Source organism: Rhinolophus ferrumequinum, chromosome 10 (genome assembly GCF_004115265.2).
Source record: "Rhinolophus ferrumequinum isolate MPI-CBG mRhiFer1 chromosome 10, mRhiFer1_v1.p, whole genome shotgun sequence".
NCBI classification, from domain to species: domain Eukaryota; kingdom Metazoa; phylum Chordata; class Mammalia; order Chiroptera; family Rhinolophidae; genus Rhinolophus; species Rhinolophus ferrumequinum.
Window position 1 is genome coordinate 7,969,192 of NC_046293.1, and position 15,264 is coordinate 7,984,455.

A 15,264-nucleotide genomic window follows, 5' to 3' on the forward strand; every position below is an offset into this window, starting at 1 on the left:
TAATGCAGCCAGGCTATGGGAACCAGCCAGTGAGACCCCATGATGCACTCTCCACCAGGGAGGACAGAGCAGGACGAAGTTGTCGTCCCTGAGCCTGTCCCATCAGGGGTCCAGGATAGGCCTGGCACTTCTTAGGTGCCCAAATGTAGGCACCTCATTCTTGCCCAGAGTGGGAGTGGACACGGCTGTAATACTGACTGCAAACACTGGGCACTGACCCACACAGTCCCTGTTCTAGGTGCTTTGCAGGTATTAATTTACTGGCTCCTCACACACACCTTGTTAGGAAGCCAAAACCCATTTAACAGAGGAGGAAACTGAGGCACTCTCTGTTACGAAATTGCCTAGGGTCACACAGCCCCCTGCAGCCTCCCCAAGAGTGAGTGCCCAGCTGCCACCCTGTGAACACTTTTCCTGAAGGAGGCCTCATCTCCCCCCTGGGCAACCCAGCCTGAGGGCTCTGCCTCAGCTTCCCCACCCACTCCTCCAGGCCAGGACCAGGAAGGGTCTGTAGCCCAGTCTGGAAGGCTGAGGGGCAGGGGCGGCAGGAAGCTGGGTCCACGTGGGGCTGGCTGCAAAGAGCCAGCGGAGGCCCAGGTGTGTCCCGACTTCACACTCCTACCTGGACACTCCAAACGGGACGGCGGCAGGCCACTTTGCGGAATCGCACGGCTCGAAAAAGCTGTCCTGCGGCGCCGCCTAGTGGCGGGAGGGGCCGCGTGGCCCCCGAGTCCCGCTGAGCGCCGCCGCCGGCTGTCTGGCAGAGCGCCCAGCAGGAATCTTCTGGTCCCCGGCGTCCCTGTTCGCTGGGACATTGGAATACAAAGAATTCCTCCACCCCGGGGACCGTGCGCTGACCATCCCAGGTCGGGAGGAGGAAGGGGATACGGTAGAGCTTGGCCTTTTGCCCTCCTGAGGGGCGGACTCACCCCATGACCACCTGGACCTCTCTACCCGCCTCCCTCAGGTGACCCAAATTCAGCCTTCATCTATCTAATTTGTGTCTTTATGAAGCGCTTACTACTATATGCCACGCACTGTTCCAAGCGCTAGAGCTATAACAAAGAACAAAACAAAGATCTCTGGCCTTGTGCAGCTTACGAGGGGGCATGGTGGGATAAGAGACAATAAACATAAGAAAAAAACAATCTGGCTATTTTAGAAGCAGGAAAAAAAGAGTATGTCTGACAACATCGTTGGACTCAACGCCTCCCCCCACCCAGGCCCTTAGGGCAAACTCATGAAGTTTGGACACCAATTAGACTACTCTGTCCCTATGGCTCCCCTGGGGCCACTCCTGTCCCAGGGGACATGACCTCACTACGGGTCCTCCTGCTTAGGACTCTCCCACTTCACATAGCTCTTCTTCTCTGCAGCCTCCTGACTCCCAAGGCTTGCCGGCCCCCTCCCAGCGCCACACCACTGCTCTCCTGAGTGGCTGGCTCCGGGGTGCAGTACACAAATGCTCAGGCCAGCTTCTCTGTCTTGATTCCCAGCCTCGGTACCACCTGTGTGACCTGGACAGGTTCCTTGGTCTCTCTGTGCCTGTTTCCTCACCTGTAAAATGGGGAAAACAGTTGTTCCTACTTCAGAATCATGGAGTGGGGCAGGGGTGAGTCAACAAGTGTAAAATACTTAGAACAGCACCTTGATGTGATTTCGTTATTATTAATGTACGTCTATTTTTTTAGGCGTTTCTCTCCCTCCTGGCCTAGCTGATGGAGGTTAGACAGTGAGGTTCATCCAGAAGGGACCAGCTGAGTCATCTCCGTGTCCCACACTCTACATACAATGTCGGGTATACAAGACTTCAGAACATGTTTACTTAGTAAATTCAGTGGTTCCTCCTCACACCATTCATTTATTGAATGCCTTCTGCATGCCAGGTGATACTGGATTAGGAGATGCAGACGGAGTAACGAAGATAGGGTTCCTTCCCCACTGCAAGAAGAGTAGTTTCTAGGACAAAAGTTCTCACTTTATTTTAGTCTAAGAACCTCTTTAAAAAAATTCAGGATCCCAAAGAGTTTTTGTATAGATATATCTATTGCTATTTACCATATTAGAAACTAAAACTGAGAAAATTTTTAAATATTTATCAATTCACTTAAAATAACAAGCTCATTGCATGTTGACATTAGTAACTTTTTTTTAATGAAAATAGTTGTTTTTTCTAAAACAAAATAGTGGGAAAACACTGATATTGTTTTGCATTTTTGCAAATATCTTTAATGGAAGACAGCTGGAGTCTCATGCCGCACTCGATCTGTGCGATATGTTGCTTTGGTTGAAGTGTATTAAAAAAAACCAGCTCAACATTTTCCTTTTTCGAAAACATTGAGAATACTAACACACCGCCCCGCGCGGGCCTTGCCAGACGGGAGAGGTCTGACCGACCAGGCTGGGCTAATGGACGGTTTCCGCAGAAGGCGCGGCCTGGAGCCCAAAGGGGCAGCTAGGCTGGGGTTGGACAACAAATGCGTCCTTCCGAGCGGTGGCCCCGCCTCCGGCTCCCGCCCCTCCTCCCTCTCAGGAGTAAACCAGCAACCCCTAACGCATGCGTCCTGAGGCAGGTGGGCACTTCCGCCCGCCCCCTCCGGTTCCCGCTCGGGTTTGTGCGCAGACGCCAGGAGCAGCCAAAACGGAAGTGGAGTGGGCTGTGTGGGCGGGGCTACGTGCAGCCATGTCGGCAGCCCTGCTGCGGCGGGGCCTGGAGCTGCTGGGGGTGCCCGAGGGTGAGCGGGGCCTGCGCGGGGACTTCCAGCGCGGGCAGGAGAGCGGCCGGGCCTGGGGGCAGGAGCCCGGAGTGTGCGGAACGATCCAAGCCGGGCTTAGTCCGGGTCGGAGGGGAACCCTGCGCGCCCTCCGACCCCGGTCCGTTTCTCTCTCTCTTCCCCGACAGCCCCCGGGGCCTCACCAGGCCAGGCCAAGCCGAGCGGGCCTCCAGGGAAGCGGCCCCGGAAGGCGAAGGCGACCCAGGCCGGGAAACTGCGGAACTCGGCCAAAGGAAAGGTGCCCAAGTCGGCGCTGGGTAAGCTAGGGAAGGGGCTGGACGTGCTGTGCCGGGGTCGGGGTGCGCGCCATGGAGGAGACGGCTCTTGAGACAGAACTTGAAACGTTCCTTAGGCATTTCTAGAACACCTACTGTGCGCCATGCGCAGAGCGGGGTCCTGTCTACAGCCCTGGTGGGGAGAGAGGCATCAAAGAGTTTCCAAATCAGCTAACTGTGATGCAGGCTTTGAAGAAGACTGCTGCGAGGGACTGAGAATAAAAGGCCAAATCAGACTTTTTCAGGCAGCGACATTTAAACTCATCTGAAGGAAGTAGAGAGTGAACCAAGGAGAAGAGTACGCTAGAGCGAATGGCATATGCGGAGCCAGAAAGAAGTTTGTTGCCTTTTGAAGTTTGAAAGAAAGAAGCCTGGTAAAGGTGGTATGTAGTGAAGAAGGGTCAGAGAGGGAGCAGTTAACGGTTAATAGCGTGTGTGCCTCTCACTGTGCTAAGCCCTGTACAAATGTTCACTCATTTAATTTCTCACAACCCTGTAAAGTCTGTACAGACGATACCGGTGGAAACCAGGCAGTGTGTCTGCTTTTACCTACTCCGCTCAAGTGGGGGGCACTGTGGCCTGGGTGGTGTGAGGGTGCAGAGATCAGAGAATTGTGCGGGTGGAAGGTGTGAGGAGGGAGCAGTGATGGGCTGGGAAGATGGAGGAGAGGGAGACACTGAGAATGGAGCCCAGTTTCTAAAGAGCATCTTGGGGGATGTGGTGCCACATTATGAGACATCTTGGGGGCGTGTCAGGTGTGGGCAGGATGGTGGGAGGACATGTGGCAGGACTTGGTGAGCTCCTAGTGTGTCTTTGAACCCCTACGGCCTGGTGCATAAAGAGTATTCAAGTATTTGTTAAAAGAACTATGAATTCTAAGGAGGAAACAGTCCGAGCAAAAGTGTGGAGGCAGGAAAGGGAGAGCCATTTGAGCAACAGTGGTGTTGGTGTGAAGCCGGGGCATGGGTGCCAGAGGTCTCCCTGTCCGGCCAGCCCTCCTCCCACTACCCTGTCGTGGTTCACAATTGATGAGGGAAGGGACTCAGGCCTCGGTGGCCAGGCTAACGAACAGCTCTGTGGCCGCCACCTCGGTTTGAGGTACATGATCTCTTGCCTGGATTATTGTGAAAGCCTCCCAACTGGTCTCCCACCTTCCACTTTCCCTGCCCCCCTCATCTGGTTCTAATCACAGCAGCTGAAGTAATCCTGTAAAATCATGTCAGACCTGTCTCCTCTCTGCCCCACGCCCTCTCGTGAAAGCCCAAGTTCTCACCGTGCCTGATGAGGCCCCACGTGGTCTGCCCCTTCACCAGCTTCAGCTCCTACTGTTCTCTTCTTCCAACCAGTTTCTGTTCTTCAGATGCATTAATCACATCTCCGCTTCAGGGACTTTGCACCAGCTGTTCCCTCTGCTCAGAATGCTCTTCCCCCAGATATCCACACTCTTCCCTCAAGTCTTTGCTCAAATATCGTTTCACTGAGTTTCTCAGACGCTCAGATTTAGAGTGGCAACCCTCCATCCCTGGCATTCCTCATTTTTGTTTACTCTTCTGTTTTTCTCCATAAAATGTATCACCCTCGAAAATAGTTTGCCTGTTTATCACCTGTCTTCCCACTGTCAGGTAAGCTCCATGAGGGCAGGAGTTTTTGCCCGTCCGGTTCCTACTATACACGTATGCTTTGCACCTGGAACAGCACCTGACAGTAAGCACTCAGAACATATTTGTTGAATAAATCACGAGCAACTGGGAGCCAAGGGGGCTCTCAGCAGCCCCTGTGCAGAGTGGATTTGACAGAGGAGAGCCCAGGGTATTGTAGTCGAGGGAAGGGACGCCAAGGCCTTTGGCGGGGCGCTGAGGGGAGATGTCAGGAGGGGACTCAGGTTTCCAGGGAGTGAATCTGAAATGGGGCCGCCCTGCCTACCACCCACAGCTGAGTTCCAGAAGCGAGAGTGTCGGGGCTACCTTGGAGTGAACCTCAAGTTTATGACCAGTGCAAGAAGTACCGTGGCTGAGTCCGTCACCCAGCAGGTGTGTCAGGTGGGCTGTGAGAAGGAAGCTGGGGGACTAGAGCCGAGGATGCTCCTGGAATCCTGAGCGTAGGGTGGAGGGTGGGCTATCCCCCATGCTCCTACACTGCTGTGCTGTGAGGGGTCTCCCCCCTGAAGGGCTGAGAACAGCAGGAGCATGGGGGCAGGTGAGGGAGCAGCACTTGGCCAGGTGTGCCAGGTTGGGCGGTTCCAAGGGGCAGTCCCTCGTGCTGGGAGTTACCACCTAGGGATCCTAACTCCTGTACACCCCCAGATTGTGTGCCAGAACCGGGGCCGCAAAGCCTGTGACCGGCCTGTGGTCAAGAAGAAGAAGAAGAAGGCCGAGGGCCCCGTGTTCACTGAAGAAGACTTCCAGAAGTTCCAGCAGGAATACTTCGGCAGCTAGGCTCCTGGGAGAGCACAGTGGGATAAGCGCTCAGGCCCAGCCTCCTCCCCTGACCTCCCAGCCTCTGCTGACCCCAGGACCCTGCCATGCATTCTGGAGTCCAGCCTGACTTGAGGTAGCCCTGGAGCTGAAGCCAGGGCAAGGCTGGAATGAAGCTGGTGAGCCGGAAGCCCTGGAGAGGTTTACACTCAGACCGGAGCTGAAACCTGCACGCTTGGGACGAGCTATCTACCTGCCGAAAAGGAACATTTCGGACTGTTTTGTTTGCTTTGGCCCAGATGGGGCCTCTGGACTGTTTGCTGTGCAGAGACCAGTTACTGGGCCCTTGGGGGCCATACCTCTAGGAGTAGGAGGAGGGCTGCTGGGTGGACTTCCAGGTTCTAATAAATTTGGGCCCAAGAGCTATGTGTGTGCTGCTGATCTGATTTAGTGTCTCTCTTCTGCCACCAAGGGGCCTTCCGGCCCTTCCCCATCTCCCGGCGTGGTTCTCAGAGCTCCAAGTCAGAAATCCTCCATTCCAGCCCCAGTGCCAGCCACCACCCAGAGAGCAGGTCACCCTGCACCTGCTGACATAGCCCCGATGGGCCCTCTTCCCCTGGGTGGCAGCTGTAGCTGAGAAGGTAGCGCTTGAGGCAGAAATAGCCAGGGAAGCTGAGTCCAGGGCGTGGGGAGAGCGAATGCTGCCAGCCCGTTGCCTAGGGCTTGTGAGCAGGGTGGGGGTGGGGGGGTGTCAAAGGCCGCCTTTTTTTTTTCTCTCGTGTGTCACATGAGTGACGAGTGGGGTGACTCGGGAGGTGACTTCAGGAAACAAGGTTTCACACTCAGGTCTGTGCCCGAGCTGGGGGCAGGGGCTAAACCACCATGGAAGGCAGAGGCTGGACCCTCTGCAGCCAGCACAGGTACATGCTGACTGAATGCACGAGGGAGTGCATGGTGCTGACCAGATTGGTCTTCAGTGTCAAGGAGACAAGTCCTAGATGCCCAGGAGCCCCTCCTGGGAGGGGTTGGGGTCTTCCTGAAAAGAGGGCCCTGGACATGGCAGGCAGCTCTTCATCTCATGGTCTCTCTACGCCCCTACCCTGGCCTTATGGTGTTACCTGAGAGAGGACTTCGGAAGGGGCAGCTGGGGAGTGACAGCCAGCCAACACCACCGTGGGTTCCTGGGAGTAGAGAGGGTCCCACACCCCCACCCACGGCCCTGGGGGCTCTGTTCCTGGTTATTAAGCAGCGTTCCCTCCTGAACGCGGATAGGAGGGCCACAGAGCTGCTCGAGGCAGAATTGGAGCAGGTCCTGTGTGTAGTTGGCCTACATCTGAGCAGAAGGACGCAGACCCTCCATCCTGGAGGTCAGGGCTTCCTCAGATGGGCTTGCTCCAAAGAAAGGCTGGTACTCTGCCTGGAAGGCTCCACTCCCCTCCTCCCTCCCGCTGAGTTTTAAGGACTGATGGGAGAGCTGCAACCCCAGATAGCCGTGGAGACTCAAGATTCCCTCATCTTTTAAGCAGCTTAGCTAGAAGCTGGAGTTTGCTTCCTGGAAGGACAGACTGACCAGCCACTGAGCAGGGCCCCTTTCTAACGAACACATCTGCTGTTACCTGCCCCCTCCAGCCGCCTCCTGTGGGAGGATGAGTACAGGGCTTCTACTTCTCTTCTCGTGGGTTTTCCAGTACATCACGTTTTTGCCAAGTCGTACCACTTGGTATGACTGACAGTGTTCACCCTTGAGATTCTGGGTCTGTAGATTTGGGTAGGACTCGAATCTATTTTAACAGTCACCCCAGACAATTCTGGTGCCCGTGGTCAGGAGGCAGTGGGGGCCCTGGGGGAGGCTGGTACAGGCTCAGGAGGGAGAATGTGTCTGTCACCATGCAGGGGGGAGGAGAGAGGGGATGCTGACCGTGAGCCCCTGGACCTGGTGACTGAAGATCTGGAAAAGGAAGGGGCAGGGCCCAAATGAAAGGACACCGAGGTGCACTTGCACTCCAGGACTAACAAAACCTGTCCCTTGACACATTGTGGCGGATATAAAGCCAGCACCTGGGAGCATTAGTGTGTCGGGTGGTTTGGGGCAACTGACATATTTGGGCTGGGCAGCTTGAGCCTTCCACACTCCCTGGTCTTCTGTGACTGGAAGGGTTGGTCAAGGGACCAGGCAGGAGTAGGGCAGGACTGCCCCCTGGAACCTCCCTGGGGCCCAGGTATAGGCCAGCCCACCCAAAGGAGAGGCTTAACTAGTTCCTGCAGGAGCTGGGTGGGTCCCATCAGGTGACTTCCTCTAACAGCTGGGGCAGGTTAGCCCTCTTGGAGAGGTGAGTTGGACTCATTCCCACCTGTAAATCTTTGCCCCAGCTGGCTTTCTTGGGGTGCTGTCCCCATTCTACATCCACAACTTTCCCCATCCGTCAAAGCCCAGCTCAGGCACCCTCTCCTCCAGGCAGCCTGCCTGCCGTAACCCCCACCCGGGAGTCCCTGCTCCCTCCACTGAGGTCACCCAGCCTGTCACTTTCTACTTGGTCTGAGCGTCCACCTGCCATCCCCAAACTGAGCTGAGAGCTTCCCCCTGCGTGGTGCGTGGCGCAGGGCTGCTACACCAGGGGGCCACGGAGGCAGCGTTCTATCTCCAGCCGGACTCCTCCTGGTCTCCAGACTCTGGCCTCCGCCTGCTCTTTGCCACTCCACCTGCACTTCTAAGGCATCTCAAACCACCCAGCCAAGACCAAGCCACAACCTGCCAGCATCACAAAGTTGAACCCAAAGCCCTGCTCCTCCCCTAGTTTTCCTCAACTCAGGAAACGGAAACCATCCTTCCACTTGCTCTGGCATCACCGTCGTCTCCTCTCACACCTCCCACCTGAACCTGACTTACTTGACCTTCAGAATATATCCAGGCCGAGCAGCTCTCCTGCCGTCACCACCTGCATGACCCCAGCCCGGTCCTGTCCTGGACCACTGCAGAGGCCGCTCCCCACCGACCATTCACAGGCTGCCAGAGGGACCCTCTTCAAATAGAAACCCTGCTCTGGAGGTTCCCCAAGTCATGCAGAGGACACTGTCAAGCCCTACCAGGGCTTCGAGGCCCATGCCCGGTCCCCTAACCTTGCCACTACCCCAACAGCCCCTCCAGGCTCAGTTCCTGCCGGCTTTGCCTCCCAGGAGGGCCTCCCTAAATGCCCACCTTTAGGAGCAAATTCTTACGCCCAGCACCCCGCATGCCCGTTCCCAGTCATCCCACATCAGACGTCTTTTTTATTGCCTGCCTCTCTTGCCAGAATGAGGGCAGAGGTTTTATGTTTTCCTCAGCCACTGAATCCCTAGCACCCAAAACAGTGTCTGGCACACAGTGGGTGCTCATGAATAGCTGTAGAGAAACATGAAGGCCATTCCTGAGCTCTAGGACCTGCAGCCTTGTTCCAGGGACGAAACAGGCACGAAACGCCACCAGCCTCTGGGCTCAGACAGCAGAGGGCTTGGCACCGAACCACAAACACCCCACATGCTAAGCATGGCCTGTCTGTCCAGACCACTGTCATTACCTGTACCAGCTGCCCCTGGGCCAGCGTCCAGCCCCCGGCTTCAGTTAAAAGGGTAGAATCGTAGGATCCTCCTCCCAGCTCCTAATGAGGATTATAAGCTAATAATTGGAAAACTCAGAGCTGGTCCTCAGCACTCAGCAAATATTAGCCGTAATTATTTGTGGAGAATTGGTATCTTGAGAAAGCGTCCCCATTTGTAGTGATCTGTAACACGTTAGCTCCCACGCTTGCTTTCTCTGAACCCCCAGCTTTAAGGCCAGTGTCCAGGGCCCCCTCCAAACCTGCCTGGAAGTTCTGAAGCTACATTGATTGAAAGTGTGCATCCTGGACTCAGACTGCCTGGGACTGAATCCACTACCTGCTAGCTGGGCAATTCTCCAAAACTGTTTTCCTCATTTATAAAATGGGGATGAGCTTTATAAAATGTATTTAGCATAGAACTTTGTTTTCATAGTATCAATGCATGTAGCCAAACTGACACTTTTTTAAACTAGTAAATCCTCGTGCATTTCACTGGTAGCAGTTAAGCTGCTTAGGTGGGGTGATCAGGGTGTTTTAATACCTTAGATGGGTGGCTTCCCTGCGCTCTGTAATTCTACACTTGGGGAAGAAAAAACCTCAAAGATCACCAGACGCAATGGGGCCCATGTGTGACAACCACTCCCTCTTGTGCCTGGGGCAATGTTCCCAGCGAGTCACCACTGGCTGTATTTTTCCAACAGTGAGCTGACTCGTGTCACTCTATGCTAGACGTTGGGGAGCAGCTCAGGGAAATGTGGGCCATCCCTGGGATCCAACAGTGCTTTCACCACTCTGCTCAATACCTTTCTCCGTGTACCGTTCCTGTAGGACCCGATGGGATTATGGAACCTGCTTCACAGGGGTCGTGGGGACTGGGTGAGAATGCACATGAAGTGCTTACAACGTGCGAGGCACAAATGTCACCCTCTATCCAGCCACTCTGTGGGAATCTAGGTTGCCTTTTAGAGATGGGAAACAAGACTAGCCCTTCCAAAGAGCTGGTCCCAAAGGACCCAAGAGGCGACCTGCCCAGGATGAACCCAAGACAGGAAATATCTGCCTTATCCTGAGACTGGAGGAAGTCATCGTCACGTGGAAGACCTCGGGTTGCAACAAGCAGCTTCCCAACGCCTAGGGATGGAAAGTCCAGCTGGCTGAGGTGGGCAGGGGAGCCTGGCTATCTGCCAGCCCTTGGGCCCAGCTCTGCCAGGAACTAAGCAAACTGCAGGCGTCTCCCCCAGCTTATGGTTTGTTCTAACAAAAACCAACAGTTTTTGTCTTAATGGGTTTGGGAAGTGGCCTCTACAGAACAGTAAAAGCTTTTAAGTGAAATCCAATCACTTGTACGCTAAGCTCAAGGACTGCGGGACCTTATCTGGGTATTTAATGACAGATGTTGGCACAAAGCTAACAGGTGGAGCCCAGGCTGTTCCTGCCACACCAGTTCCCCTCAAGTGAAACTTCCCTACCTTGCAGTCACCAAAGAGCTATTGTAAGATCTAGCAATTCTGTTCTGGAAAAAACACCCAGGTACCTGCTCAGCTGTGGGGGATCTGGCCCAACCCCTCTGGCTCAAGGTCCAATGTAAGACCAGTGACCCTAACCTATGGCACAACAGGGTATGAAACATTTCATCCTGGGCTCAAATATTCAGCACATTGAAATCCCGCCCTCCACCGTGGGTCAAGAATCTAGTTCCAGGAGGATTGACCAGATTATTTACAAGGCAAGACACCAGACAGCAGTTTGCCAAGTACTTTCACTACAAAATAATTTATTACAACACACAGCTTCAGGCAAGCTTCCTATGTACAAGCACAGACTACCCTAACTAGGGGACCCTTTTCTTTCCCCTTGCCTTGCGGACCTCCTCTATCAAATCTTTCAGATACTGGATCTCCTTGGCCAAGGAATCTGCCCTCTCCTTCAGAGCCTCATTCTTCTTTTCTAGCTCTTTACACTCGCCAGTGAGGGCCTCCTGCTCTGCTCTCTTCTTCTGGCGGTACCTAGTGGCTGCTGTCTTGTTCTGCTCCATTTTTTTCAGTTTCTTATCCAGCTTCTCACTCTTTACTTTTGCTGCCACTGTCTTCTCTCCAGGTGGGTCATAGGGTTTGGGGCGGGCAGAGCCACCACAGCTGGCACCTGGAGACAGCAGGCTCTTATTTGGAGAGGCCCTGGAGGTAGTGGGGCTATGCTGGGGAGAGCCCAGATAGGACTCAGGGCTCATACAAACGCCACTATCATTGTCTGAGGTGGCATCCTCCTCCTTTATGCACTGAGGGATCACGGAAATGTAAACAGTGGAGTCTGACTTTCTATCTCCTTCAGAGATATCGACTTCACTGCCTAGCTCTAAACTAAAGGAATGATCTGGAGTGGAGGACAGGGCCCCTGGTGAAAGAGGAAGAGGTTGCAGGAAGGTGAATGGGGCAACCTGGTCAGTTTCTGGTAAGCTTTCTGAAAGATGGCCAATTGGGTTTGTTATTTGGGGGGGCTCCTTATTAGTCTCCTGGACTAGGGGGTCAAAAAGATCACACGTGTCATCCAACGTGGCCAAAAGCTCATCGTGCATGGTTTCCAGGTCATCAAAACTCAATAGGGCATCAAAGTCAAACTCCTTCAGATCCATTTTCTCCACCATCCAATCTGTCCCGGAGAAGGCATCCTCTGCGAGAGATGTAAGAGGGATGAAACATTCAGCCAAATGCACAAGGCAGCAAGCCCCGCTGCCCAGACCCCCCCAGGCAAAGGACACCCACTCACCCTTGCCGTTGTCTGAGGCACTGACCAAGCCATCTACAGCCAGCCATTCGGAGGAGCCCGCCTTAGCCTTGTCACTGGAGAATCCACGAGGTTTGAAGTGCTTGGCCACCTCCAGGTAGTCGTCTAATAGACCTAGACTTTCTTCAGCCCCCAAACCCGACTGGTCGAAGGGGGACACGAAGCCCCCCACGAACACCTCGCTGCTCAGGAAACTCATCTCGGTCATGCTGCGGGGTTTTGCTGGAATCGAGGAATGTGTGTAATTCGAGGATGTCTTTGTCCGTTACAGCAACGCTGCTGCTGGGTGCCGTGAAAAACCTGAATAGGAAACCAAGTCCTATTAGCGAACAGCCGGTCTGAGAATTTCATCTTTTCACTCCTGAGGCAGGATGGCCAAACCGGAATTCTCCTTGGTTGTCCGGGATCGGCAACACGTGGCCCCAGAGCCATTAATGTCGACCTTGCCCGTTCCCCGGTCAGGCGACACAAGATGGACGCCCTTGCAGCTCGGCCGTTCCTCAGCCACAAGAGGAAGGCGCCGCATCCTTACGTCCAAATACGGCTGCAGCCGCCCTGCCCCGCCCGCCGTGACTCACACGGCCCGGCCGCCGCCCTGCCCCGCCGCCATCTTGGCCCCTGCCACGTTTCGCTGGGCACCAGGCGGAACCCTGGCGGCTTCCGAGGCCGCCGCGCGCCTCTTCCCCCCCGCGCCGGGCCGCGCTTTCCTGACTCAGGCGTGCTGGCGTCTCGGAGACACCCAAACAAAAGCCACGCGTCGCGGGCGCTCATAAAACCGCTTCCCCCTCCGCGACGCGGCCCGGCCGCGCCCAAGCAGGCCGGCCCCTCGCTCCACCATGGGCGCACGGCCAGCGCGCTCGGCCCGGTACTTACGCCATGGCTTAAGCCGCTGGGGGATGCCGCTGCAGAGCCTGGTGCTGCTGCCGCCGCTGCAAAGGCCAATGCTGCCGCAGGCACGGCTGCCTCTAATGCGCCATGGTGGCCGCGGGTCCGCGGGAGCAGAGGAGGGAAGCAGCACAGACCGGGAGCTAAGTGGACATCTGTAGGCGGGAGGAGAAATGGCCGCCGCGCCCCGGCCGCGGGTCCTTTATAGATTTTTGCCTCTACGAGGACGCCTCACACAGCAAATTCTTCCGCCGTGGTCACGTCACCGGCACCACCCACCCACTTCTTTTCATCTATCCGACGCCCTACCGTTTCCAACCAACAACTTTTGCGCCCAGGGTGCAGCTCTGAAGAGAAAGTGGGTTATTTTCAAGGTCTCAAAAAAGGAAAGACGCACTACTTTACACAGCTTCTAAGATCAAAGAGTCACTGTTCCCTCTGCGGCGGGGGAGCGCGGAGGGATCCACCAGACACGCCTGCCTTCCGGTGTTGGCTGAGGGGCGGGGAGAGAAGCCTTTCATCCCAAGGAAGGTTTTTATTGTGAAGTCGGAGCCCGCCTGGTTATCGCGCGAGATGCCGGCGCAGAGGGCGCTCGAGCTGATTGGTCAGGTATGGTGAGTCATATGTTTCTCGTGTTTTTATTGGCTCAGGCGCTGAGGAGGGTGGGCTGTTCGGTGAGATTGCCCAGGGTCCGCGCGGGAAGAGGTGGGTTCGGCTTGATGCGTATCCCTCCCGTGGTCTCCTGTCTGTCTGCCCCCTCTTCTCCGTGATGCTCCTCTGTCTGCAGTGGCTTCGGCAGCCTGGCTGGTAGCTGGCCATGACGGGTTCTAACCCAGTGCCATGGGGGTGTCAGGCCCCAGCTTCTTGCCGCCCTCAGTGAAGCCCCGAACTACTGACCAGGTTGAGTCCGGAGGATGAAACCAGGCAAAAGGAAATGTCATTTTGTGTGCGATTTCATCATATGCAAGCCCTTCAGTGGCTGAAGGGGAAGTCTGAGGACCTCAAGGGAAAGATCATCTGATCCATGCCCGCCTATCAGAAAAGGCTCGCTCTGCATCGTTACTCTGAACTCTGTAGGGCCGGGAAGATGCTTAATCCTGTAGGCCAACCTGTTACATTTTTACATATCCATTCTCCTAAATGTTTGCTAGTTTATTAAAAGTATGCAGTCATATCACAGGGGAACGTCTTTTGGTTTATGAAGTTCAGTTTCTCTAAGAACAGGTAGAGATTTTATTCAACTGGGATCTCTCACTCGAGGGTCGTTTCAACAAACTTCCAATTCTGTAACTCCCAGGCATGGCCACTTCCCAGCAAGTCCTCCGAATGACCCTGTGATGAAGAGAACCCACGCCCACTCGGGGTTCCTGTGTTTGGAAGCGGCAGTCCGTGTAAGGGGGCCAGCAACTTGCTCTCTGCTGGGGAGATGTTAGAGTGCTCTCTCTGCCCTCTTCCAGTCCCCTCCAGTCAGGCACCGTAGGGAGAGAAACCTTGAGTTTCTGCCTCCATTCATTTCAGTGGCCATACAAATACATTTCTGTGAGGGCTGTGATGTCAAAACATTTGGTGAGCATTGTCCTAGACAACTACACACCATTCATTGACTTCTTTCATCTAGCTTAGCAATTTCTTTACAATGGCAAACTGAGGACAAATGGGGAGGAGGTGTCTTGCCAGAGCTCCCAGTGAAGGCAGCATGGGGTAGGAGTCAGAAGATAGATTTTAGGGGCAAACCCAAGAGTCCTGGCTCTTCCATTTATTAGCTGAGACATTTTGGTTAAGTGACTTATCCTCACTGAGCCTGTTTCCTCATCTGGAAGATGAGGCTGATGGGTAGTATCCTTATCCTTAGAATGAAGTCAAATCATGTATGTGTAAAGCACTGAGCAAAGTGCCTGGTACTTGATTTAAGTGCTCAGTATACAATTACTATTAGAACTCGGGACTTCTGACCCCGCCCTCCCGATACTCCCTCCCCATCGCCATTACATCGTCCTGCATCCTCAGAGGACACCTATTATTTACTGAGAAGAAACCATAACTAAACAACTGGTACATGCAAAGCATACTGGATGCTGGGACAAGTGTGATTTTTCTTTCCCGTTGGAGAATCGCCAAGTGTCAGGATACACAGAACTTGTCCAGTCTTTCAGCGCAAAGGCAGTAAGAAGTCCTAAGCCACTGCATAAGTCCTCCAAAGGCATAACTAAGGACCCACGGGGCATGGCCTCCTTCTACTGTACGTCACTGCCTCCTGAGGGATGACCAGGCAAGTAGTTGAGAATTAAAGAAGTAACACTGCCCCAGTTTTGATGCTCCAGAGGTCATGGAAGAATGACTCTTATGGCAGCTCGTCCCATCCATTCTATTATGGACACCTAGATCAAGCACTTCAAAAGTTCTAGCTGAAATGAAGAACCTGTACCACTCCTGTAGGAAAACGTTTCATACCACACACAAAAGTCAAAGCTGTTGGAAAGGAGGCTTTTATTTTCTTCTTCCCATGCTGTGGAAGGACATCAGGTTCCCCAGCTTCATTTCCTCCCTCAATAGAAAAAGG

The 15,264-nt window shown here is 54.4% G+C and overlaps 2 protein-coding genes across 2 annotated transcripts; one reads left to right on the forward strand and one right to left on the reverse strand.

Moving 5' to 3' along the window:
• The first annotated feature begins 2,577 nt into the window (after window positions 1–2,577).
• Window positions 2,578–5,904, forward strand: RPS19BP1 (ribosomal protein S19 binding protein 1). The gene is made up of 4 exons (XM_033118673.1): window positions 2,578–2,735; window positions 2,903–3,031; window positions 4,982–5,079; window positions 5,353–5,904. Exons 1-4 carry the CDS (start codon window positions 2,684–2,686, stop codon window positions 5,482–5,484), a joined length of 411 nt encoding a protein of 136 aa, XP_032974564.1. The 5' UTR covers window positions 2,578–2,683; the 3' UTR covers window positions 5,485–5,904.
• Window positions 5,905–10,792: 4,888 nt separating this feature from the next.
• Window positions 10,793–12,885, reverse strand: ATF4 (activating transcription factor 4). The gene is made up of 3 exons (XM_033116322.1): window positions 12,693–12,885; window positions 11,802–12,119; window positions 10,793–11,705 (listed from the first exon to the last, which is right to left on the reverse strand). Exons 2-3 carry the CDS (start codon window positions 12,025–12,027, stop codon window positions 10,870–10,872), a joined length of 1,062 nt encoding a protein of 353 aa, XP_032972213.1. The 5' UTR covers window positions 12,028–12,119; window positions 12,693–12,885; the 3' UTR covers window positions 10,793–10,869.
• Window positions 12,886–15,264: the final 2,379 nt, after the last annotated feature.